At 39.9% G+C, this 27,810-nt stretch overlaps 1 protein-coding gene across 3 annotated transcripts in view; it reads right to left on the bottom strand.

The window, feature by feature from the left end:
* The window catches only part of Ints6 (integrator complex subunit 6), a 79,076-nt gene extending 54,564 nt beyond the window's left edge, over positions 1-24,512 (bottom strand). For 2 of the 3 annotated variants that reach the window (XM_057785964.1, XM_057785965.1), the window contains exons 1-4: positions 23,861-24,512; positions 23,463-23,540; positions 22,498-22,647; positions 806-895 (exon numbers count right to left, since the gene is read on the bottom strand). In XM_057785964.1, the coding sequence (XP_057641947.1) occupies positions 806-895; positions 22,498-22,647; positions 23,463-23,540; positions 23,861-23,971 (429 nt within the window). In that variant the 5' untranslated portion in view covers positions 23,972-24,512. Of the gene's footprint in view, positions 1-805; positions 896-22,497; positions 22,648-23,462; positions 23,541-23,671; positions 23,746-23,860 lie in introns of those variants that run through there. The other variant, XM_057785966.1, reaches the window with a different exon arrangement.
* Between the last annotated feature and the right edge of the window lie 3,298 nt (positions 24,513-27,810).

The raw sequence follows: 27,810 nt of genomic DNA, 5'->3' as shown, positions 1-27,810 counted from the left end.
AGCAAATAACATAAGCTCTGAACTATTTATACTACATATGACTCAGAGAAAACATTAATGCTGAAGAATCTTCACTTTTTCTAGTTTTAACCTACTCTTGGCATTCCTGTACTCCAGCTTAAACTCTAACAACAACAACAACAACAAAATACAAATGACATGATTGGGGATGAAATGTCTACAGTGAAAGGCCTATGTATTTATTAAGTCTATGTGCTATTGAGCGATGGTGGCAACACTGAGAGCTGAGGCCTGGTTGGAGAAAGTTAAGTCACTGTGAGTGTAGTCTTCAGTGTTATCTGACTGCAGTTTCTTCCTCTCTTTACTTCCTGGCCACACGAAGTGAGAAGCTCACTCCTTCACACTGTCCCACCAATGCAGCCTTTCACCAAACGGTCCAAACTCTCAGTCTACTAACTATAAATTGAAAGTTTTTTAAGTTAAAATAAACCTTTCCTTGTTATAAGCTTATATACTTCAGTCGTTCTGTCAGTGATTTAAAACAATCATAATAATTTTAAAAAGTGAAATGACTAGAATTCTAATTCTAGATTGTTGGGGTTCTTTAAACCTGAAAATAAGAAATTTATTACTATGTAGATTGACATTGGAGCAGGAGATATGCTCACAAACTTTGCAAAGAAAGGATTCCTAGTCAAGAAAATATAGACAACTGCCATGAAGGAAGATAAGCAGTCCTAGGGGGGTAACCAATGAGAAAAGCTACGACAATGTATTCAACACCTATTATGCACACACAGACAGGTTTTAGTTGCATATGACCCATGTTACACACACGACTTACCTCATCCTGGACACCACTGGTAGTAGTTAACTTGCTCCCATCAGTGATTGTAATAATTATTGCCGGCTCCAAGAAAAAAGGGTTTCTTCCCTGAAGTCAAAAAATAAACAGGTATTAAGGCTTAAATTCTGGCATGACTTTTTTTTAGTTACATCCCCAATTTCCCTCAATGTGTACCATCTCTTTTCATTTTCAAACATGTTTTACCTCATTTAATTTACTTTGTGTGTTTACTCTGAACGCTATAGGGCAAGTGTGGCGGTTGGAGGACAACTTACAGGAATCTGTTCTCTCATGCTATGTGGGACCTGAGACTCAAACTCAATTTGTCAAGCTCAACAGTTACGTACCTTTTTATTACCCACTGAGTCATCTCACTAAACCCCATCTCTCCTTAGTAAAATTTACAATACATATGCCTGTTTGCACACTTAAACTTTTTAGGATACTTACTAATAGTGGTTAGCTCTAACTAGAGATATATAAATGGATTTCTCATTTCTTTATAAAATACTCTTTATAAAATAAAAAGTCTCAAAAAAAAAAGAAAGACGAAAAGAAAAAAAATATTATGTGTATGAGTATTTGATCTGCAAGCATGCATATGTACTATGTGGTTGGTGCCACAGAGGCCAAAGGAAGTCAAAAGACAGTTCAGGTGCCCTGGAACTGAAATTACGGACAATTATGAGCCACCCGAAGTGGGTGCTGGGAACTGAAACCTAGTCATCTGGAAGAGCAATAAATGCTCTTAACCACTGAGTCATTCCCTAGTCCTGGTCTTTTTTTTCTCTTTTTGAAACAGGGTTTCTCTATCTTTGGCTGTCCTGAAACTCACTCTGTAGATCAAGTTGGCCTCAAACTCACAGAGACCCACCTGCCTCTGCCTCCCTGAATGCTGGTATTAAAAGCATACGCCGCCACCACCACCAGGCTCTAATATTTAATTTCTCAAATTACCAGCTGAATTCTGGTAATTTAATTTTTCAGGAGCTATCTTCACCAGGCGGTGGTGGTACACACCTTTAATCCCAGCACTGGGGAGGCACAGGCAGGCGGATCTTTGTGACTTTGAGGTCAGACTGGTTTACAGAGCAAGTTCCAAGAAAGCCAGGACTGTTTCACACAGAAAACCCTGACTTGAAAAAACAAAAATCACTGCTTAGTCTTTTGGCTAAGATTGAATACGATACAAAGTGCAATAATAAAGAGAGTACTAGCGGAATATGGTGGTACATACCTGTGTTCCACATGGGAAGTTAAAGGAGGAGGATCATGAGTTTGAGACCAGCCTGTATAACACAGCAGAACCCTCTTAAAATGTAAAACGGCAGTCTAAAAGCTAAGTTCAATGGTATACAACTAAAATTCTAGCACTAAGGAACTGAGTCAGGAAGAAAGTGATTTCCAGGGCTGCGTAGAGAGAGCCAATCATTCTCCTGCTTCACTTGTCCTCCACCTTAGGGGTAGGAGTGGCGGGAGAGGTCAATATTTTTAAAGGAGAAACTTAATCTTGAAGAAAGCAAGACGGTAGGTGTCCATTACCAGAATCTTACCTATCATCACAATGTCTAAGCAAGCAACTAGAAACATGGATAGGACTACAAGAACTAATTTCACAGTATTATTAAGATTACCCTCAGCTTAGAAAAATTAACAGGAGCCGGGAGGTGGTTGGTGCACGCCTTTAATCCCAGCACTCGGGAGGCAGAGGCAGGCGGATCTCTGTGAGCTCGAGGCCAGCCTGGTCTACAAGAGCTAGTTCCAGGACAGGCACCAAAAGCTACAGAGAAACCCTGTCTCGAAAATCAAAAAAGAAGAACAAGGAGATGGAGAAGGAGAAGGAGAAAAAGAAGGAGGGAAGAGGAGGAGGAGGAGGAGGAGGAGGAGGAGGAGGAGGAGGAGGAGGAGGAAGAAGAAGAAGAAGAAGAAGAAGAAGAAGAAGAAGAAGAAGAAGAAGAAGAAGAAGAAGAAGAAGAAGAAGAAGAAGAAATTGTTAACAGGAGTCTAAAACAAAGAGTTAAAATTAAGGAGTACTTAAAAGTAAATGCTTGGACAATAAGAGCCAAAAAAACAAAAACAAAATGGCATGCTGCTATCAAATGTTTCCTTTTTTTTTTTTTTTTTTGGTTTTTCGAGACAGGGTTTCTCTGTGGTTTTGGAGCCTGGAGCCTGTCCTGGAACTAGCTCTTGTAGACAAGGCTGGTCTCGAACTCACAGAGATCCGCCTGCCTCTGCCTCCCAAGTGCTGGGATTAAAGGCGTGCGCCACCACCGCCCAGCTCAAATGTTTTCTTCACTTCAGTATCTTCCATTCAAATCCTGACCTAGCACTATGTTATGGTAAACAGTTCAAGATAATAAATTTTGGGAAAGACAAACACAACCTTGCCTTTTATATACAAACAGTTCCCAGTTTTGAACTAAGCACATTCAATATTAACCCTTTAATTTTATTACCTTGGCTTTTAGTTGTTGTTAATTTGTTGTGAAGGTGACATATGCCACAGCATACATGTATAAGTCAGAGGACAACTTTAGGAGTCCATTCTCTCCTTCCACCATGTGTCAAGTAATCACACGTGGTGACTGACAAGTGCCTTTACTACTGAACCATCTCTTCAGCCCTCCACATTAACTCTTTAAAAAAAATTAAAAAAAAAAAAAGAAAGATAAGCTGGGGAGGTGGTTCAATCAATAAGGTGACTGTCATACAAGCATGAGGACCTGCATTTGTATCCCAGTATAAAAACTCAGGCACAATGGTACACATTTGTAAACCCAGCCATGGCAGGAGAAACTGAAGACAAACTGGTCTCTGAAGCTCACTGGGCAGCCAACCTAGCTGAACTCAATGAGTTCCAAGTTTAATGAGACCCTGCCTCAAAATAGGGGATACCGAAATTAACCAATGGCCTCTACACATGCACACACACCAAACACTATACAACGAATAAGATAAATGACAAAAATTTCAAGTAGGTAAAATTTGTTTGAAGCTGAGATGATTAGACATACATATACTTAAGCTCCACAACTCAAGAGACTGGAGCAGAATTCAAGGCTAGCCTTAGCTACATAATAAGACACTCCCCCCCCCATCTCAAAAAAAAAGAGAGATATCCAAGGACATTAAATTCTCTATCATAATCAGCAAAAACTGAATGAAGTCTTATTGGATTTGATGTATATCAATATATGACAAAGTGATTTAGGAATCACTTGGACATATTGGTAAACTGTAGCATTCAGTGTTTTAACAAGACCACATGCTGGGAGATGTTAATGTCCACAGACCACACCTACATAGTAAGGTAAAGGATTATATACATAAACCATCAATAGTTTATTCCTTTCCCTTCACATTTACTACTCTTAATTCCTACCACAGTATAAGCTATACTCACTATCTGCTGAATGAATTTATAGTTACAGTAACTATGATTATAATCTAATCATAAAGGAGATCTGCTAGATTAAGTATTTTGATCAAATCATGGCAACCTATAAGTAGTACAAACACTTCTCAAATAGATGTCACAGGAATAAAAATAGTTCCAAAATGTTAAATCTTCTGTTGATTAGAAGAAAACCTTTGTCCTCGTTAGTATAGTGGTGAAAAAAATATTTTTTAAAAAAGAAGAAAAACCTTTAAATATAACTTGCAGATCCCCAATACACTCACACAAAAAGCTAGTCAGTAGTGTTCGCACCTTTAATTCTAACACTGAGGAGACAAAAACAAGATGATCCCTTGGGCTTGCTGGTCATCTGGCCATACAAGTGAGTTCTAGGATTACTGAGAGACTCTGTCTCAAAAAAATGAGGAGAAGCAACTGAGGAATGACACTGGTCTCTAATTTCCACATCCACACCCAGAGACAGAGACAGGCAGAAAGACAGAGAGAGAGAGAAACACAAAGAGAGAGATTGATTCTAAATGCACAATAACATTGAAATATCTCAGGATCCTTATAGAAAAAAACCATAATTACTAACCTCCTTTTTCATGTTAGAATACATCTCAAGAATCATTACATTATATTGTTTCTAGTACCAGTCACACTAAGTCAATCCTAAATGCTAAAAAGTGCAAGTCTTCTCACAAAGCCAGATATTCAAAATGTATATTCCCACCTGAGTTTTGTCTCAAGTAAAATGCTTGTTATATTCCTTGTTTAAAACCTATTCTACGGGGACTGGGGAGATGGTTCAGAGGTTAAGAGCACTGGCTGCTCTTCCAGAGGACCTGGGTTCAATTCCCAGCAACCACATGGTGGCTCACAACCATCTGTAATGAGATCTGGTGCCCTCTTCTAGCATGTAGACATACATGCAGGTGGAACACTATGTACATAATAAATAACTACTAAAAAAAATAAATAAATAAAACCTACCCTATTTCTACTCATTCCAAAGACTTCCATGAAGTCTTCCTTATCAACAAGGCCATCAGGAGCTAAACCTTCCATTCTAAAAATTCTAACAGTAAAAATTTTCAAGCTTTATATTAAACAGTCCTTCAAATAAACTTGAGGTTCTCAGTGGTTTCGTGGAGCACATTTAAAGTCAGACAGTCGCGTATCTGTGGGACTCCTAAGGTAGTAGGCTTAAGTCCATACAATATATCAGGGGTAGCCTGAACAACATAGCAAGAAGCTGTCTCAACAACAACAAAATGATATATACCATTTTCACAACAATAAAAACATACTTGCCGGGCGGTGGTGGCGCACGCCTTTAATCCCAGCACTCGGGAGGCAGAGGCAGGCGGATCTCTGTGAGTTCAAGACCAGCCTGGTCTACAAGAGCTAGTTCCAGGACAGGCTCCAAAACCACAGAGAAACCCTGTCTCGAAAAACCAAAAAAAAAATAAATAAATAAATAAAAACATACTTAACATTACTGTATGGCAGATTAAAAATCAATAAAGAGCACCAAGGAGACAGTTCAGCAAGTAAAAGCCAAGCCTGACAACCTGAGTTAAATCCCCAGGATCCACATGGCAGAAAGATGATTTCCAGAAGTTGCTCCTGATCTCCACCGGGCATGGCATGGCAGTGCAGGCAGAAGCGTGTGTGTACACACAGAGACAATAAATTTAAAAAAAAAAAAGTTAATGATTAAGAAACTAAACTTCAGGTTGGGTGTTTTTATCATGATTAAAAAATAAATACAATCTAGTTGGAAACAAGAAATAGCTCCGAGGTTAAGAGTATTTGCTGCTCTTGTTCAGTTCCCAGCACCTACATGGTGCCTCATAATCTGTAATTCTAGTTCCAGGAGGTCTGATGCGTTCTTCTGGGCTCTGTAAGAACAAGGTATGTGCATGGTGCACACATTTCCATGTAAACAAAACATTCATATGTATAAAGTAAATCTTTATAAAAATATATACATACATCATCTAATATTGCTTCACTTAGTTTCATTCTTAGTCTTACATGCGCACAATGAAAACTAGCTTTTAGAGGCCAGAGAATTGGCCAAAATTTTAACTAAGTAGCAAAACACTATTGTAAATTAAAACCCTTGTATATGACGAAGTTCACCCCAAAAATACAGCTGACCTTTTTCTCTGGTTCTACATTTATGTATTCAACTACTGTCAATCAAAAATATTCAGAAAAGAAAAACTGTCTACACTGCATATGCTGTCTATTTTTTTCCATCATTCCCTAAGCAATGTAACTACAATGATGATGTGAATTAGATACCCAGTGGGAAAAGAAAACCAACAAATGGCCCACCCCCACTAACTAGTGTAGTTGTCTTATGACCTCCACACATACACACACAAAACACCCAAACAAATAAAATAAAGCCAGGCAATGATGGCACATGCCCTTAATCCCAGGACTTGTATGTCTGAGGCCAGCTTGATCTACAGAGTGGGTTCCAGGACATCTAGGGTTATACAGGGAAATCTTGTCTCAAAAAAACCAAATAAATAAATTAGATAGATGGATGAATGGCCGAATGGTCGGACGGACGGACGGACGGATAACAGGAAATAAAATGTTGCATAGGTAGCACATAAGTTCTCTCAATACAATTCTACAACAACCTGGTTTATGCTGTATGCAACCAGCAGCGAATGTTTCTATGATTAAACTGCTATTCTCTGTGGCTTTTGCAGTGCTGGAATGGAACACATCAGAATCTCACACATTAGACAAGCATCTATCACTAAGTTACACAGTCCACCACTGTTTTTTTAAATGGATTCTATCAGCAGCAAAAATAACTAAAACGGGAAAGTCACCTGTTCTGTGATTTCAGACCAGTTTTTTTCTGCATATAAATCAATATATCTTCTTCCAACATAAAACAAAGCACAATACACAAGAATGATTACCTGTAAAAACTACAACTTCCAGAGTGCACCCACAGATACACATATGAATAAATATATATGAATAAATGATAAAACATTAATGACTTTAAATTTTGGAAAATTCACAATATCAAAGAAAAGATATAATAATCTTCTTTAAGCCAATTATTTCCCTTCATAATAACTAAGATCCCTTCTTTTATAAGCAAAAAAAAATCATATATACAAAATAATTACAGAATTAAATAATGATTAAAGATAATATGTAATGTACTTTTCAGGGTAAAAAGCCCTATGTACATGAGGAATTGGTGAATTTCAAGTCACTAACAGTAGCAGTACATGCTGCTGCAACAGTTTTCCATGTACAAATCTACACTGTTCTTTCCTGTTTTGCACAGCACTTATTCTCAATGGTTGTATAATAAACTGATACTTTCTCTTGTCAGCATTATTATGCATCAAATTAAGTTTTAGTTATCCACCAGTATAAGTTATTTTTCATGTTTTAAAATGAAAAGCAACTTAATTTAGCGTTCAAAAGAGTCTATTATATATTTTTATTCTTAATATGATGTATGTAAAGTCACTTAATTCAGAGACAACACATAAGAATTTTTCTTGGAGCCAGGTGGTGCAGGTACACGCCTGTAATCCCAGCACTCGGGAGGCAGAGGCCGAGGGATCTCTGTGAGTACGAGACCAGCCTGGTCTACAGAGTGAGTTTCAGAATAGCCAGGGCTACACAGAGGAACCCTGTCTCCAAAAAAAAAAAAAAAAAAAAAATTCTTGGTATTCACCTTGGTCACAAAGTTGGTGTTCTGTTTTGTTTTTTACCATGCAAAATAAGTTTCCTTCCAGTACTTTCACACATACTTGGCTTTGACCAACTCCCATCTCCCTTTTTGCACTGACCTTTTCCCATAATCATGTTTCACTCACATGCACACATATTCTCTCTCTCATAGAGAGAGAGAGAGAGAGAGAGAGAGAGAGAGAGAGAGAGAGAGAGAGAGCGCTGTGCTAGGACGCTGCAGCGAACAGAGGAACAGAGAGCAGAGAGTTCATTTTGCCCGGTCACAAGTTCTTAGAGGAGTACAGATAATCATTAGAAAACATGACAAGTTATAAAAGATCTGCTTTAAGAATCTGTCTGATTTTATAGTGGCAGAAAAAGTACTCCCAGTACTTGAAGTGGGAGGTAACCTGTAGAGTTTGAGGACAGTAGATACATACACAGACCTACTTCAAGGCTAGGCCATTGTACACTGTGAGAATCAATTCAAACCAAAGAAACAGCAAAGAAAATCTGATTTTAATATTGACCAATAAGAAGTAAAAATCCCCACTTTCACATAAAACTAATAGTTCAATAAGCAACTGATCATGGTGTTAAACGTCAATGAAAGCATAAAATTTCAAAAAAGTAAAAGAATTAATGTAAAGAGCCCACCTAGAACCAATATTTTTGCAATATTGATAAGCTTATGAAATGTTAAATTATTTTGAAAATAGTTTTAAAATTGTAAGTCAATTTCTTTAAAAATACAAAAACAAATCTCAGGGACAGAAGTCTGTTCATTTTATTCAAAACCCTAAAAAAGCATTGGAAAAGGAACTTTTATTGTACCCTTAAACCAGTTATAATTAATCTAAAGCAAAAGAAAACTAGGCCTGAGCACTCAGTATAAATGGTTGTGGTTACATCTATTTTGTCGAAGTGAACTCAAATATTCTTCCTAAGCAACCACATTCCACACATGTGCAGAACCAAGAGCCTGATTACTATTTTGCTATGGTTGAGGCTTCTATTAAAGAAAAAATGTGAACCAAGAGTTAGATCTCTCTGCCTCTCCTACCACAGCATCTTAACTTAACCTGTATCTATTATCCACTCTGTGTTTTGCTGTGTGACAGAAAAAAATGCTCAGAAATAAACAAATGAGATATTAAAATATATATCACTAGGCCAAAGTTATCACCAAAAGCAGAAAAAAAATTTTAATTTCTAAAACTAGCTCATAATTTTCTTCCATCTAAAACTTCCTTTTCAAATATACAGCTGTAAGCAAGGAATGTTGTAAAGTAGAATGGGTATGTCTTGAGAGTATATCAAAAAAGTTCCAAAATTTGAATTACTACAGCTCATTCCTAAGAGTAGAACTAGTCATTAAATTATCATGATAGACATACAATTGGTCAGCTATAGATTCCAAACAAAATATAATTATTGAGGTCAATAAAGACTTCAAATAAAGTAATAGGCTTACTTCCAGAGTCAATATTCCAAAACCAGAATTTTAAGTTTTATGTTTTAGAATCTAGAAACATTACTTTACTCGGGTAGTCAATTTTTCTTAAGATTTGTTATAAAGTGTATGAGTGTTTTGCCTGCATATGTACATGGGCACCACATGTGTCTGGTACCTGAGGAAGTCAAAAGAGAGGACTGGATCTCCTGAAATTGAAATTATAGATGATTGTGACCTTCCATGTGGATGCTAGGAACCTGTTCTCTACAACAGGATCACTGAGCCATCACTCCACCTCTAAAATCCTCATCTTAAACAATGTTTTAAAAATAGTATGCCTGACTATACATAAAGGATACATTAGAAACTTATTAGCCAAGGTTGCTGGGGTTTTTGTTGTTGTTGTTGTTATTTTTTCTGGTTTTTCAAGACAGTTTCTTTGTGTAGCTTTGGAGCCTGTCCTAGAACTAGCTCTGGTCTACCAGCTACCAGGCTGGCTTCAAACTCAGAGATCCACCTGTCTCTGCCTCCAAGTGATAGGATTAAACGCACACACCACTACCCTATTTTCAAAGACAGGTAAATGAAGGCAAAAAAAAAAAAAAAAAAAAATTAAAACTCAATTTGCCTCAACAACTCACATGGAGCTGTCCATCCTATCGTCAAGTTTAATGATCTCCTTGGGTAGCTGATTACCACAGAATCTGCAGACACTACCTTGGCTAAATCATTTTTATTCATCGATTTACTCTGTTTATGGGTGTTCTGCCTACATGTACATCTTTATACCATGTGCACCTGGTATCTGAGGTTGACAGATCTACTAGGATTAAAAATACAGATAGATGGCTGTGAGCTGCCATGCAGGCACTGGGAATTGACCCAGGTCCTCTGAAAGAGAGGACAGTACTCTTAACCACCGAGCCATATGTCAAGTCCCCTAAATCGTTTCTTGAACTCTAAAGTCAAATTTAATTTTAAATACTCTAAAAAGCGGACCTTGAATGTATGATTATTCTGGTTACTTCTCTCAAAACATCTACATTACAAACAGGCTCTCAAAAGAATAAATTTACACACAATGCTGTCTTTAAAAATAAATAAAAATATATGAGTGCTACGAAAAGGCTTCGCAGTCAGGGAACTGGCTGCTCTTCCAGAGGACCGTAGTTTAATTCCCAGTACACACATGGTGAGAAACAATCATCCATAACTCATCTCAGGGAATCCAACACACTATTCTGGACACCAGGGGTAGCAGGCACACCTGTGATGCACAGACAGATGCCCACCAAACATCCATGCATATACTAATTTTTATTTTTAAATTAAAAATTTGAAAACAAAAACAGGGAATTCTGCAACAGCTTTCCCTATAAATAGTGAAATAGTCGATATATGTTACAGATCACAAAAATTGGTGACAAAACTTTACCTTTCTGAAAAGAAAAAAAAAACATTCACAACTAGGTATTATTTCCCATATGCTATGGCTGAGAGTAAATCTTAACTGAGAGTAAATCTTAACTGCGTTAGACAAAGTTAGTTTCAAGGTTTCCTAAAGAATTTTTTTTAATGGATTTTAATTTAGTTTTCTGTCTAGACCTCTTTCAAAACATGTTTTACTATCTGTTTTGTAGTACCAGAGGTCAAACTCAAGAGTTTGCCAGGCAAGCTGGTTATACTTCCACAGTTCTCCCAAAATACCTATAAGCCCTCTGAATTGCACACAGAGCAGACAATGGCTTTAGCATATTAATATGGATGATAAAGAAGCAGACATCACATATGGTTCAAAATACAGACTGCAACCAATTTAAAACATTACTACACATTAGACCAGAAACTCTACAAACATAATGTAATATTTTTTTACATTAGGTTCTGCATTCAATATACCTTGTTGAAGATCAGACATTATCCATTCCAGATTAACAAAAGTTAGAATAAACAGAAAAATTTAAAATAAAGACCTTTTATTCCTTCATTTAGGCCCATTTTTCTGCATATGATCTCTTCTTTTTCTAATTTACCAGTTAAAAATTCAAACTTTTACATTTGTAAAAGTACATAAAAGATCATGAGTTATCACAATTTAGACATTAACAAAGATATGAAAATTATTGTTTTGCTAAATTCTGGTAATTCAAAAGAACTAACCCTCACCATCTCATGATACAGTCTTTGTAATCACCCACTGTCTTTATGGACTAACTTTCCTCAGCACACTGAATATAAAATCATCTTAACTTTCTTACTTTAAATAATTGTTTTTAATTTTGAAATCATTGCATTTGGAGTTTTTAATCTTTAAGTTCCAAAATATGCCTTAAGAGTTTTGTTTTCTATTATCTAACAATGTTCAAAATCTTTAAGACGAAAATATTTTAACAAACCAATAGTTTTGTCATTTATTAATCATAAGCTGTACCATCTAACAGGTAAAAATATAATTATCTTTGCTCACAGATTTACAACTAGCAATAAAGTTTTGTAGAAAATAAGATTCTTCTACATCCTTGTCAGGACCCTTACCACAAGCCCCATACTATATAAAGGTAAATCAAACTGATGGAAAAGATTCCATAATCTTTTAAGGTACGTATTTCAGGAAAGACAAGTATATAAAGGATTAGAACACATTTTCATTATGAAAAATCACTAGGTTGACAATTTAGAGGTCTTTCAACATACAAATGTATCTCTTAAGTAATCAAGTTTCAAATAGCATATATCAAGAACACCCTCCAAATTAAAAAAAGGAATTTACTTGGCCTCCTAACGTATCTTCTAAAACATACCCCATTCTAACCATCACCAATATGAATTCTAAAATAAATAATCTAGAAATAGACTGATCTGAGATTCCTAAAGACAGAAGATCCTTCTTATTCTGAAATTCACAAATGTATTTGCATGTGTCTGTTAGTATAAATCTGCTTTTGAAAAGATAAATGAAGATTTTCAGGAAAGACTTTAGTAAAGTTGTTTTAAAAATATATTTTTAGAACAACATATTGAGACTCAAAATTAAAACCAAGAAACATGTTCCCTACAGCAAAAGCTATGATTTCAGCCGGAAATAATAGATAGCTTCCTGATGGGAGGAGGGGTGGAGAACAAGTATACAACAGATTTCAGCATCTGGTCAGTTTTAGAGCAGAAGCTTTTATCCTGTAAGTGTTTTCCTTAATACTAAGGATGACAGTTCTCATCAACTTTATTTTGCTAGGCTGATTAATAAACATTATTTCTAATCCTTACAAAACTCTCAAGACTGGTACTGACAACAGTTTGTGGATGAGAAAGTTGAAGATCACAGAGATTAAAGGACTTGTCAAAACATAAACTGTTAGGTGGGGCAGACCAGCACATATACTTGTTTGTTAGGAATTTTGGTTTTCTGAGTCACCACAATGTTCTGGGGGGTGGGGTGAAAGCAGGATTAAACCAATGTTAGGTTTCCATTATTTCAATTTAAAATCTGAAGGGAAACTGACAAAATAAATAACATCACAGTAATAACGTGGGTTACACATCACTCAGCCTTCAGCCTGGTCATCTATGGTGAGCTCTTCTACTCAATTGCCCTAGTGGAAAAGCAGGACCTGCCAGGAACTCACCAGTGTGGTATAAACCAATAAGCAAGCCAGTCACATTTTTCTGACTCAAGACATAACGCTTAAATATTTTCAAAACCATTAGACAAAAAGACTGACAAACAACTACAGAGCTGTACAGGGAAGTTATTACTAGAGCCCTATTACTGGCTGGCTCAATGGAAAGATCAACTAATTAACTGACAAGTAATCAGCTATATGTTAACTACCTAGATTAGAAAATAAAGTGTGAAAATGTGGAAACAAAAATTCTATTAACTACATACATATATTACAACCTTGGCCTAGGAGACAGGGAGATGGCTCAGCAGATAAAGATACATACACACACCAAAATAAACTAAGTTGCAAAATTTGTATTATTAAAACTTTGTCCTTAAAAATGTCATAAAATCAAGCCAGGTGGGCTGGAGAAATGGCTCAGAGGTTAAGAGCATTGCCTGCTTTTCCAAAGGTCCTGAGTTCAATTCCCAGCAACCACATGGTGGCTCACAACCATCTGTAATGAGGTCTGGTGCCCTCTTCTGGCCTGCAGGCATACACACAGACAGAATATTGTATACATAATTAATAAATATTTAAAAAAAAAAATCAAGCCAGGCAATAGTGGTGCCTGCCTTTAATCCCCAGCACTTGGGAGGCTGAGGTAGGTGGATCTCCGTGAATTCGAGGGCAGCCTGGTCTATAGAGCAAGTTCCAGGACATGCGCCAAAGCTACACAGACAGAAAGAGAATGTTATAAAAGCCTATCAACCACCCCTTATACAGTGTCCTTTTTTCCAAACCAGAGGGGAAACACTGAATTGAAGCTAGTAAGGTAACAAATACTTAAATGTTACAAGAAAAGTTAAAAGTAACAGCCAAACAAAATGCTATTTTCTTTGCTATTTTTTGTTGTTGTTGTTGCTGCTGCTGTTGTTCTTTAAGACATGGTTTCTCTGTATAGACCTGGCTACCCTAGGACTCACTCTGTCTACAAGCTGGCCTCACAGATCTACCTGCCTCTGCGTCCAAAGTGCTGGGTTAAAGGTGTATACCACCACTGCCCAGCTACTGAATGCTATTTTCAAACAGAAACCACAAGACGTCACACTGTATCACTTACAGACAGAAAAATTAAAATAAAGAAAATCTGCTGATTATAGTTTAGAATAAGACTCATTAAAGTACCAATTACTAATAAATTATATATGGCTATTTCAAATAAGTTATGATCTTTTGAAATGCTTCAATGTTTCATAAACTGTAATGAATTAAGCATTTAACTTTTCTGGGCCTTCTTTCTTCTATAAATTTAAGAAGATACACTAAGCCACAAAAATGAAAAGTTGCCGGGATGAAACTCTGCTCAAGAGTATATATAAATAGTTCACTAACAGTCAAGGTCAGGATTTGAGTTTTTTAAGTTGTAGCCCAATAAAAACAATGGAGTAAGTCAGGTGGTAATGGCGAAATACCTTTAATCCCAGCACTCAGGAGGCAGAGACAGAGGATCTCCGTGAGTTTGAAGCCAGCCTGGTCTACAGAGCAAGTGTCAAGACAGCCAGGGACACACAGAGAAACCCTGTCTCGAAAAACAAAACAAAACAAAAAACAAACACAACAACGGACAAGATAAAAAAAAAAAAAAAAAAAAAAAAAAACCTAAAGCAGGGGTTGAGGGTATAGATCATCAGAGTGCTTTCCTGCCTGCATCAAGTCTTGCATTAGACCCCTGGTACTATATAAACCCCATGGTGGAACACAGCACTCAGGAAGTGCAGGCAGGAGGATCAGAGTTTAAGAACAGAGCAGGCTGGCAAGACGAATCAGTAGTTAGTTAGGAGCACCTTCTGCTCTTTGTAGAGGCCCCCAGGTGTGGGTCTCGGCACCCAAACAGCAGTTTACAACTGTCCTTAACCACAGTTCTAGGAGATCCAAAGCCAGTATACCTGGCACAAATGCATATGTACATACAGGCAATAGCAAACATGCACAAAGTAAGTAAATCTTTTTCTAAGTCCAAGATCATCCTCAGCTACATAGTGAGTTCAAGGCCAGCATGGGATACAAGAGAGTTTGACTCCAAAGAAAAAAGGGAAAGGGGCAAGCAAGATGGCTCAATTGGCACTTGCTACCACGCCTAACCTGACTTTTTATTGGGACCTCATAGTGGAAGAACAGAGCGGATTCCTACAAATTTTCCCTCTAACCTCCAAAAGGCTGCTTTGCCCCCAATACATAAGTAAATAAATGTAATTTTAAAAGTTACAGAAGCAAAGTAAAGCAAAACAAAACAAAAAATTCTTCTATATTATGTTTATAATTGGTAAAACATGTTTAAATTACATTAAGCTAACAAAAACAAATTTTATATAGGGAAACCAATTTTTTTAATGAAAGAAACGGGGTTACATGAGCTCTTGTCATTTAAAGAAAATACCTAAAGCCAGGTGTGGTGGCACAAGTCTCTAGTCCCAGCACTCAGGAAGCAGAGCAAGTGACCTCTGAGAGTTTGAGGCCAGCCAGGTCTACAAAATGGGTTCCAAAACAGTCAGGGCTACACAGAGAAACAATGATGTCCTTTGGGTGTCATTTTTTCATTTTCCTCTGGAATGCCAAAACTATGTAATGCTTTAAGTGTTTAGAAAACAGATTTACAGTATAAAGATACTGTAGCAAGTTTTATATATTTGTGTGTGTCCTGAAAGCACCTTAAAAATCAGACCTGTTTAAAAAACAAAAACAAAAACAGGACAGTACAGCTTCTGTCACACCTCTAACCAGTCAGCTAAACTCATATCCAGCTTTTATTCAACACACTGCTTCCCAAACCAGGCAGTGGTGGCACACACCTTTAATCCCAGCACCCAGAAGGCAGAGGCAGACAGCTCTCTGTCAAGTTCAAGGCCAGCCTGGTCTACCTGGTGAGTTCCAGGACAGTCAGAATTGTTAAACAGAGAAGCTGTCTTTCAAAAAACAAAACAAAATAAAAACAAAAATGACTTCCCAATATTTATCCCAGTTTCCATTTAATGTATTTCTTTAAAACCAAAATCTCATAGCAATCAACTACCAATAAGACAACTTTGGCAAAGAATTTTTGCTCACACCTGCTTCTCTAGAATGCACAATAAAACCTGATGAGGCAGGGGGCTGGAGAGATGGCTCAGAGGTTAAGAGCATTGTCTGCTCTTCCAAAGGTCCTGAGTTCAATTCCCAGCAACCACATGGTGGCTCACAACCATCTGTAATGGGGTTTGGTGCCCTCTTCTGGCCTATAGGCATACACACAGACAGAATATTGTATACATAATAAATATTAAAAAAAAAACCCGATGAGGCAAAAAAAAACGAAAACAAAAAAAAACTCTACATGCTAACAGATATCAAAGCATTTAATAATAGAACTCAACGCTAAAGCTCACTAGATTTTATAATGGTAATTTGAAACAAGGGGAAAAACAGTAAACCAGACATAACTACTGTCCATCTTTTTGTTCCTAAGGCAGTGACTCACTGTGCAAACCAGGCTGGCCTTCTTGCCTCTGTTGGGATTAAAGTTTGGCTTGTGCCACCAAGTCCATTTTCCTGTCTGCTTTTTAAGTTTGTTTTGTCTCTAACTAAGCACTTATGAACACTTTAAATATAAATCAGATGTAAGCCTCTCATTCCTTCTATAATAGTATGGATACATAGCTGCTTATTCACAATACACAGCAGAGACAAAGGGTGACGATGCCATTGCTCAGTATTATATAGCAATTCAAAGACAAATCAAGATTGCCTGGGCACTCCATTTCCTGTTACTGATGTTCTTCTCTAAAACAATACTTTTATGGGGAGGAAGTCCTCCCCTCACGACAAATTACTTAAAAATGCTTGAATTTGAGAAGACTATCCAAGAGTGCTGGGGAAACGAGACAGTCATATGCAAAAGAAAAGTTGGATCCTTTATATATACTATATACAAAAATCAGCTTGAAATAGATAAAATGTCTAAATATCTTCTAAAACTATAAAGGAAAAGCTTCAATAATGCTTAGATTAAGTAAACCTTTATAGACATAAAAAAGTACAGGAAAAAAGACTCAATTACATAAAAACAATTCTAAGCACCAAAAGAGCATAACCTACAGAATGACAGAAGACATGTGAATTTTGGTTAATAACCAAAATATATATTTTAAAAAACCCAAAGGGCTGGGAATGTAGTTCAGTCACACAGTTCTTGTCTAGGGTGTATATGACCAGAATTCAACTCCAATACTTTGAACAATGCAAAAAACAAAACAAAAACTCCAGTATGTGTGTATGTGTCTTCGGTTCATATTTAACTCAAGACTTTAAATACACACATCTCCAAAGACTGTATAAAAATGGCTAACCAGCACATGAAAAGATGCCTAATACAAACAATAATGTGACAATGCAAATCAAAACAATAATGATTATCTTCTCACACCTATAAGATGGCTAAGGAAGGCTTGTGGACCCTGAATGAGTCAGCAGAACATAGGAAGCATAACCTTTTGTGCACTACTGTTGGGAATGTAAATGGTACAATTATTATAGAATGGATTATGAAGAGCTTCTCAAAAAGAACTTACTATTCTATTTCTACATGTATATCCACAAAAAAACAAAAGCAGTCTTAAAGAGATACTTACACATACATTTAATTGTAGTATTATTCCTGATAATAAAGAAAACTGTAATAAAAATTCTACATGCTACAACATGGATTAACCTTAAGGATTGGGCAAATAAATAATCTTTAGTCATAAAGACAAGCATGGGCTTGAGAGGTGGCTCAGTGGTCAAGAGCAAGCACTTGTTCTTGCAAGAACCCAGGTTCAATTTCCAGCACCCACATGGAGGCTCATCACTTCCTCAGGCACCAAGCATGCATGTGGTGTACAGATATGTACAGGCAAAAGCACTCATATGACTAAAATAAGTCTAGACAGGTGGTGGTGGCACACACCTTTAACATCAGCACTCAGGAGGTAGAGGCAGGTAGAGCTCTGTGAGTTCTATGCCAGCCTAGTCTACAAAGAAAATTCTAGGACAGCTAGAGCTGTTACAAAGAGCAAACCATGTCTACAAAACAGCAACAACAAGAAAAGACAAACACACTTATCCCTTCAGTATCCACAATGTTTGTTCTAGGTCTTCCCCAAAAGATATCAAAATCCAAACTCTCAAGTTCTCTATACAATACAGAGTATTTATCTATATAACCTACACATAACCTCTTATGTACTTTTACTTCACCCCTAGGTTATTTAAAATAACTAATGCAATTTAAAAAAAAAAAAAAAGATTATATATACAGTGTTCTGCCTGCAAGCCTGAAGAGGGCACCAAATTTCATTTATAGATGACTGTGAGTCACCATGTGGTTGCTGGGAATTGAACCCAGAACCTCTGGAAGAGCAGCTCTTAACCTGAGACATCTCTCCAGACCTACCTAAAGCAATCTTATTTTTGGTTTTTTATTGTTTTTTTTTTTTTGTGTGTGTGTGTGTGTGTGTATGTTTATTTTTTGAGATAGGGTTTCTCTGTGTAACAGCCCTGACTGTACTGAAACTTGCTCTGTAGACCAGACTGGCCTCGAACTCACAGAGATTCTCTGCCTCCTAAGTGCTGGGATCCTAAAGCAATCTTAATGCCATATAAAGAGTTGCATTTAGTGAACAATGACATATAAACATGTTTAGTACAGACGCAGGGTATGTTCAGATACTTCTGTTGTTGGCTGACTCCATGGATTAGCAAGCCCACAGATGGAGGGTCCATCTATATTATGTGATTACACTTATAATATGTATACATAATATTTTAACTCAAAACAAAAAAAAAAACAAAGAAAAAAAACGTAGTAGAAAAAGCATCCTCAAGAAGTGTAGGAAACTGGAGTTACTAATAGGTGGTTTTAATTTTCTAGGCACTGCTTGCACAAAAATGTGAATATACCTCATACCATAGAACTGCCTGCTTAAAAATGAAGATGGGAATATTTGATTTCTATGTCTTGATATGTTTTTAAAATAAGGGACTTAGGGATGGCATGATGACTCAGCAGAGAAAGGCACCTATCACCAAACCGGAGGACCTGAATTTGAGTACAGGGACCAGCACGATGGGAGAATAAAACCACTCCCACAAGTTATCCTTTAACTTTACATTCACTGTGGCATGCTACACCTCTCCACACACCAATGTCATTACATTTTTAAATGAAACATATTAAGGGGCTTACAATTTTTCCAATAGGACAGAGGGTGTACCTCTATACTGGGATCTTTGTCTGGCATACACAAGGTTCTGGTTTCATATCCAACCATACAAAGACTGACTATTCACTATTGTTTCAGGTCACATTTCAACCTGGTGTACAGGCAGTATACAGGCAAGTATAATAATAACCTACTACCACTTAGAAAGGTTATTGATAGTTTAAAAGTACCAAAGAAATTGTTGATAATCTAAGGGGAACGAAAAGCCACAAACTCAAACAGGAATCAACTTTTTACTGCTTCACTAATTAACATTAAAGGAAAAGCCTGGCCAGGCATGGTGGTACATGCCTCTAAGTTCCAGGCCAGCAATGGCTACAATGAGGCCAGCTCCCCCCTCCAAAAACAAAGGTCATCCACACTGAAGTCATCATTGTCAAATGGAGTAAACACTCCCATTTAAAATCCTCAAAGCAATAAAGAGATTTCCCTTTTTAAAACACACCATTCCAAACAAACAACTCAATCAGTGCTACAGTACTGCTGAGTGGGATAGAGTCAGACCAGCAGGAAAAATCATGATGTGCAGGACAGAGTCAGATTCAGCAGGTAAACCTAACTTTAAAAAATTGGAAAAGGAATGCTACAAACACTGAAAAACAAAAAAACACAGAACAATATAAAAATACGTCTATATAATGAAACTGTCCAATGTATCAACATTCTTAAGCCTAGCCACTTGAGCTTATTTTCATAGTCTCAAAGGATCAATGTCATTTGAAGCTACTAACATATGTGGACAAAAATTTAAGTTTATCTTCAATAAACAATTTCATAAGGTGTTTCTCTTAAAGGCAAGGGTACTGTTTACCAAATATTTAAAAGGACCACCTACATAGGCAGATAATTTGTTAGTGGAATATCCAAAGGTGCTTGAGAAAACCATTTAGGACTCTTTTGTGCTCAGCTATTTTAAAACCTTACAATTCTGAGTATCCTACTAATTAAGAATGCCAAGTTAATAAATGCAATATGAAAATTAGTGTTCTTGCAATTAATTATATAAAATTACCTGTGTTAGTATGTGTAAGGGAAAAGGCTATTGCCATAAGTGTACAAATAAATGTGTGTACATTTAACCCATATTTAAGAAAATAATTTGAAACCATATTAAGATGTATAGATGCTCTATAAGACTAACATGCCATCTTCCAGTTAACCCACCTTCTCTCATTTCCTTCAACTATTGAGACTATATCCAGAATTGCTATTATTCAGTATGAAATACTTATGTACACCCAGCACTCGGGAGGCAGAGGCAGGCGGATTTCTGTGAGTTCGAGACCAGCCTGGTCTACAAGAGCTAGCTCCAGGACAGGCTCCAAAACACAGAGAAACCCTGCCTCGAAAAACCAAAAACCAAAAAAAAAAAAAAAAGAAATACTTATGTACAAAAATACTAAGGTTACAGAATAAAGCTACTCTACAAAGTTCTTTTCCAAATACTCAAATATTTAGAATTAAATATTTTCAATTATTTAAAATTCTGATAACTTCTGTATAAATAGGAAAATCAGATATTTAAATAAACAAAAAATGGTTTTATGATGAAAAATCCAAAAGAATGTCTTCTCCCAAGTAAAACTGACTCAAAATTTTTCCATTTATTGAGAAACTGTAGCTTAATTATTTCAAAGCTAGTTTCATTCTGTGCAAAAACCATTACCACTGCTTCCTAAATCCTAGCTGATTCACTAAAATAACTGAGAGACATTATCCTTCCTTCTTACAAGATATAAACCCTGGTCAGTAAGAACATCCCAATCTCCAGGTTTCCTTCTCTTGGTCAAAGTGCTCTTTGACAAGAGCTCTGCCTTCAACCTTAAACTTCCTACAAGAGTAAGTACACAAGTGCCCTGGATCTCTCCATGGTTAACTGTTCTCCTATAGGACTTTCTGCTATTTAAAGTATGTAGTTGAAGGTGGATGTAACCAAATAATGTTCCCTCAATGAAATGTGACACAGAATAGGAAAATGATAGTTCTATACTTCACAACCTGACAACAAAATAAAGGAATGGATCTTAAAACTTGGCAAAGTTTGATTAAAATCCTAAATGATAAAATAGCACTACATAAATCATAGGAAAGGCTTTTACAGAAACAGACCAGCAAGTAGCAAAGCAACAGCAAGAAATAAAAAATAATATTTACTAATTAAACGGTGGAAATGCTGCTCAGAGGTCTGACTTGTAAGGCATACTTCAAATGCTACAGGACTCAATTCCACCATTTCTAAAGATGGTTAACTGTTCAAGAGCTGTCCCCAAATGAAGCATATAGCTTGTCAAGTCATGGGAAGAGTTTCCCTGAAGTGTTCTAAATTCATGAGAACTGTGCATTATGGAACTTGGGAAAAGTATATAACACATATTCCTAAATATAGCATTATGGTAATAGTGCTTTGCATACTGAATTCCTTGGGTGTGGTATTACTCCATGTGTGTAGCACTACATATTCTTTGGTATCTTGTATTTCTAGGATAGCAATATCATAAGTTATAATGGATCACCTCACATTTCCTTGGTGAATGACTTGTAATTTAAGCTCTTGTCTCATCCTCACAGATGAGGGACTTTTAGGGGGCTGCAGGTAGATAGGCAAGCTTTTATGTTTCTCATTTTCCCAAGGGTTTTGAAATTTTAAACTCTAAAAGGTCAGAAGCTACTTCCTACTACAGTAACTTCTAATATTATGTGCTTCTAGAGACATCTGAATGTAGTCAACCAACTACTATGCTCCTGACAAATCTTACCTTCCCAAGTATACTACCTGGGTTAAGATAAACCCTAATCTAACAGTCATTTCTTCCAACGACTTTACTAATATAGAAACAACTGCTAAGTCAACCAGCAGCTGTGACCCACCGCAATAGGTGCATATGTACCTACACGGAGCATAGTTTCAGACTGGTGTATTGACTTCCCTTTTATGTCTTTTATGAACTTTGAGGGGCTGAAATCAAATTTATGTCAATGTTCTAGTCAAGAATTTAGATTCAAATTCTGAATGCAAATACATTTAAAGGGGGAAATGAGGGACAGAAAAACCATACACCTTAGGTGTTTTGAATTGTGTGTACACTGTATTTCAACCTCATTATGCTTTATACTTCTATTCCATGTTGCACACTTTTGGGCTGGATTGTGTTTTTTATACACATAATAAAAACAACTCTTTTCTACCTTAGTATTCAACCTACCTGCCCATAGTTGTCTATGCCAGTTACTAATCTATTTAAATTTAACAAATCAAAAGCTGTCCTTAGGGATTGGCCAAGAGTCGTAAGTCCTTCTGCCTGAAGGTTTTTCAGTTCATTCATAAACGTTGCATGATTTTCTTTCCATCCAGCCTGAAAAGAAAGATGTAAGAATTTTTTTTTTATCATTTGAAGCCACGAGCACACATGGACACCGATTAAAACGTGATGTCCACCAAGCAGGTATTCCACTTCGGGTTTGTATAGTTAACTTCACTTTTGATTGATATGGCTTGGGTCACATGTTCTAACTGTAGTCTCTGGTGAGGAAACGCTTCCATAGGTGGCCAAGAATGAACCTGCTTGCCCTACACCTTTTGGTAAGTAACAACAGTCTTAATACTTTAATAACTTGACTGGGAAATTTGCTAACATAACATCCTCCAAAGTGTGTAAGGGGTGGGTGTTGCGAAGGTACTAGTGGAAGGCAGATGGCAGCAGGACTTCTTAAGTTGACCACAGCTGTCCCACCAATCGGTGGCCTTCCTAGTTCCACTCTGTGATGACCAAGTCTCGAGGCCCCCCTCCTGGCTTCCCTGCCAGCTTGGGCTGATTCTCCCTTTTAATGCAAACCCGGGCTAGGCAAGGCTGGGCCCGGCTGTCACTCGGGCTAACTTGAATAAATATCCCCCACAGTTCATTGCTGCCGCTCACGCCGCGGAGGGGAAATGTCGGCCATGTTGATCGTAGCGCCTCCGCCGCCAGGCCGAGCCGGACCCGGAGGGGACGGCAGCGGGCCAGAAACTGCCACCACGCCGGCGCTCCCGAGCTGGGGAGGGGTGGGAGGCCGCAGGGGAAAGGGACCTGGAGGCGGGAGCGGCGTGGGGGAGGGGAGCATAATGAAGAGGGGGGCGGGGAGGGCGAGCTAGGAAGCAGGGAAGGGAGGGGGGGAGGGCGAGGGCTGTTACCTTGATAGCATAGGGCGGCTCTTCGAAAGTGACCAGCATATACCTGTCTCCTCTGCTGGCAGGGTCCCGGGCACGGAGCTGCGGGCCAGGGTGGGGACGGGAGGGAGAGAGAGGGAAGCACAGAGGCGAGGTTACCAGTGGCAGAAGGGTGGCTGGCCGCCCCCAAAGTACCGCACACGCAGGGCCACCCTCCGCCGACCCCCACGCACCCACAGTAGCCCCACATGGGCCAGGCCCGGCGGAGCCCGCTCCCAGCGCCCGCCCGCTCGCCCGCCCGCGCGGTGGGGGAGGGGTCCCCGCGCCCGCGGCGCCCGCAGTAGCCCCGCCGCCCCCCCTGCCGCCCTGCCCCCCGCGGGCCACCGGGTCGGGGTCGCCACCGGGGCTCGGTCAGTCGGTACCTTCATGAAGGTCTCTACCGCGCCTTTGGCCGTGTCCAGGTAGGTGGTGCCCAGATGGCTGCGCTGGTTCATAGAGGCAGACGTGTCTATCAGGAACAGTAAGATGGGCATAGTGCTGGTCGGGGACACCGGGGCCCGAGGTGGTGAAGAGATGGCAGAGGTGGAGGCACCGGCTGCGGCGGCAGCAACCGCCGCTACGCGGGGCGGGGAACGCGGCCCCCGGGAGGAAAACACCGGCTGTGGGGAGTTTCTCCCCCGATAGTTGAGAGGAAACTCCCTAGCCCAGGTCCTCCCGGTCGTACCCCTGCCTCCGGCCTGCCTGCCCGCTGGGGCGGCCGCACGGACGTCTGTCGGTCCGTGCCCCCCGCCTGGGGGGGGGTCCCGTCCCCACTCCCGGCCCCTGTGTGTGTCCCCGCGGGAGACGGGCCCAGTTCCCCACCCCACCCCCAGTGCAGGGAGTGGGGAGCAGGGATCTGGCGAAGAGGGGAGTGGGCTGAGGGAAGATTGGCCCTGGGGCTGTTGGGAGAAGTTTCAGGGACTCCCTCCGCACCCCAGCGGTGTCACCACTTTCTCAGCCCCTCTCGCTACTGAAGCGCTTTTCTCTCTCACTCTCCGATTTTAACTCGGGCAGGGGCTACGTAGGCTCCGCCCCTGACACGTACTCCCGTCACGTGATGCCCAGCCCGGCCGCTCTACTGGCTGGGCCTCAGAGCCTCATTAGCATATTCAAACAGCTCAGGGGCGGGGGAAGTCTGTAGACCGACTTAGAGGACAGTTATTGAGCACGCGCGGAGGCGGGGCACGGGGAGGGGGGAGCGCCGGGAGGCGGGCTCCGGGAAGGGGCGGGGCCACGCCGCGGAAGCACCGCGGGCGGGGGGCGGGGACTGTGTCGGCGCGCGCAGGGCGGCCGTGGCTGTAGGCGTGCGTGTCAGGGCGGCCGGCCTTTGGGCTTGTGCGCGGTTGACAGGGTCGGGAGAAGGGAAGTGGAAGCCGCCCTCAGGCTGTGGGCGAGGGCTCTGTGTCGTGATTGAGAGTGCAGGGCTGGGGAGAGTGAACCGACTGGGGCTAGGGAACCGCGCAGGCTCTCGCGGCCGGAGCAGGCCCGGTCCCCGGACGGCCTGGGACGCCTAGCGGGGGAGGGGAAGTGAAAGGTTGTTTATGACCTGGTACTAATCCCCCGCCAGTCTTTCGGCTCCGGTTGCAGCCGGTCAGAGGACCCACCGAAAAGGAAGCCAGTCCTGGAGTGCCTCACCCAACCCTGCAAACACGAAGGGGAACTCAAATGTGGACGAGGAACGACAACCACGCTGTTCTCCCCAGCCAAGTTCCCTCTTCAGCCCGCGTTAGGGCACTAGAATATATTAAGAAATAAAAGGGACTTGCCAAATCCTAGTCCACTGCCCTTTTTAAAATGGAAAGGATGACCACGTTGCGCAGGTGACCCAGAGAATAGGTTTCCCGGAAACCCGCCTTTCAGTCCCTGCCAGTATTGTGTCGGAAACCGTTCTCGGCCCGCGTCACATTACCCCAAGTCTTCACTCTGAGCCTGCAAGTCCGAAGAACTGTTCTCTGCTGTAGTTGGAAAACTGCAAGACGCTGCTGATAAACAAGTTGAATTTGGGACATAGAGGCCTTGTTAGACTGTAGGTGTTTATAGGGCCTCTCCCACCGGCCCTGCAGTTCTGTATTTTCTCTATGCTGAAATTCTGGCCTTCTGGGCAACTGAAGTGGCATGCTTGTGGCACTTTTTTTTAAAAAAAAAAAAAAAAAAGTTCTGCCTTTGTTGTTTGGGCTTTTCCTGATATTTTAGGGGAAAAAAACTGAAAGTTTTTAACTTATTAACAAATTGTAGCATGCTGTTTTGTAGGAATGAACCATAGTAGAAGCATGAGATTATTAGAGATTCAGACTATAAAAAATGAACTACCAGCCAGTATTTGCTGCAGACTAGTTATGCCTAGGGCTGATGGGAATTAATATATAAATAAAAGGAGGGCCCTGACTTCAAGGAGTCTAAGAACATAAAGACACTGAAAATCAGAAGATGATTGCTATAATTCTGGAAGAAAAAGAAACCTATTAAATTGTGTAGTTTCCAAGGTTTGTGTGTGATACTTCTTGAGAATCTAGATCCTGATCAGGGATTGATGACAAGTTGCTTGCACAGTCATGCATGCCGCTTTTCTCTTTCCAGGCGAGTGCAGAATTTTCATAGAGTTAGTCTCATTTTCTTATCAGGGCATTTAAGGTGTGTGTGGGCCCTGCCTGTCTGAAAACAGACTCCTATGGGCCATAAGAATGTCTGCCCGTGAGAAGAAAGAAGAAAAAAAATTAGGCCACTAGAAATGTGAAGGAAGGTAGACCAGCATTGCTGATAGCCACAGCTAGAGCAGCACCAGCCAGGAAGGTCACTGGGCACAGACAGCAGAACACCTTTAGTCCACTGAAGGAAATTCCCCCCTCTATATTAGCTCAGTTGTGTTGAGGGGTGCAGGAAATCCAAGGAGTCAGTTATTTGAAATCACTTGACAGTAGCACCATGGCAGTTCTTCCCTGACTCAGTGCGGTTAGCAGGTTGTCACCCTAGGGTTGTCATGGAGGTGTGTGGAGGAGACTTCTGCAAAGAGCCAAGTCCAGGGAACTAACCCTAAGCAATTAACCAGAACTCGTGCTTGTGATGGCACTGGCGACCAAAGATCACGTTTTCAGCCAGGAAGTCCAGAAGTTCTGAATGACAAGGCCATCAAGGGAACAGGGAAGAGATAAGCAGCAAATACACAGTGAGAAACCAGGAAACATTCACAATCAGTCCTTAGACAAAATTGTGAAATGGGTCACCTTTACTTGAAGTGACTCCTGGTCATAGTTTCGTGATTGGTTGATGATGGTTTAAAAGCAGTTCTTAGTCAAGACTTCACAGCAGCACTACCTACAGAGCTTTAAAACATAATGCACCAAGTCCGTGCCCAGAGGAAGATGCAAGTCAGTGGAACTGGGAAGATGGCGGAGTAAAAGCACTTGTCTCCTGGTGACGTGGCTCCCTGGGACCCACTTAAAGGGGGGGAGCTCGCACTCCGCAAAAGTTCCTCTGACCTGCACGTGCTGGACATTGCGCCTGCGTGTCACATACATCATGTGCACAGTAATAAAATTAAATTTGAATTGGGATGGGCCCTGGTATCTGGGTTTTTTAAGTTTATTCAGCTGACTCTTAAATAGTGCTGACTACTAACCCCATATTTAGGGCTGGCAAGATGGCACCAGAGATAAAGACACTTGCCTCATAAGCCTGGCAACTTCAATTTGATTTTCATAATGCACATGGCAGAAGGAGAAAACTGACTCCGTGAGGCTGTCTTCCGACCTTCACAGTTATATCCTGTGGCGTGCACCCCTCCCATGTATATCATGGCATATACGGTACTACATGTTTATTGTACAGGAATTATATATGTCTGGCCTCTACTAGTATTTTTCAAATACCCTTATAACTACTGCATTTGTTAAAAAATTAAATAAAGGGAAAAAATGCTAAATGTGATCACCAGTTTGTATGGTAGATTTGTGGCGTATGTACATAATGCCAACTTTATTTGGCAAAAGGGGAGGGAGAGAACAAGAACACAAATGACTCTGGAAAAACCAAAAAAAAAAAAAAAAAAAGCCCGGCGGTGGTGGCGCACACCTTTAATCCCAGCACTCGGGAGGCAGAGGCAGGCGGATCTCTGTGAGTTCGAGGCCAGCCTGGTCTACAAGAGCTAGTTCCAGGACAGGAACCAAAAAGCTACAGAGAAACCCTGCCTCGAAAAAAAAAAAAACAAAAAAAAAAAACAAATGGCTCTGGAGAATGCCACCATACCTCAGCGAGCTTTGGCCCTGAAGGAAACAGATGAACACAGTGAATCTCTCCTTCGTTTTCTTCTTGTGGTACTTGAAGACATCTACTTATA

Source organism: Chionomys nivalis, chromosome 12 (assembly GCF_950005125.1).
Source record: "Chionomys nivalis chromosome 12, mChiNiv1.1, whole genome shotgun sequence".
Lineage (NCBI taxonomy): Eukaryota > Metazoa > Chordata > Mammalia > Rodentia > Cricetidae > Chionomys > Chionomys nivalis.
Note: the sequence above shows the minus strand (reverse complement) of the source record. Positions and strands in the feature narration are given on the sequence as shown.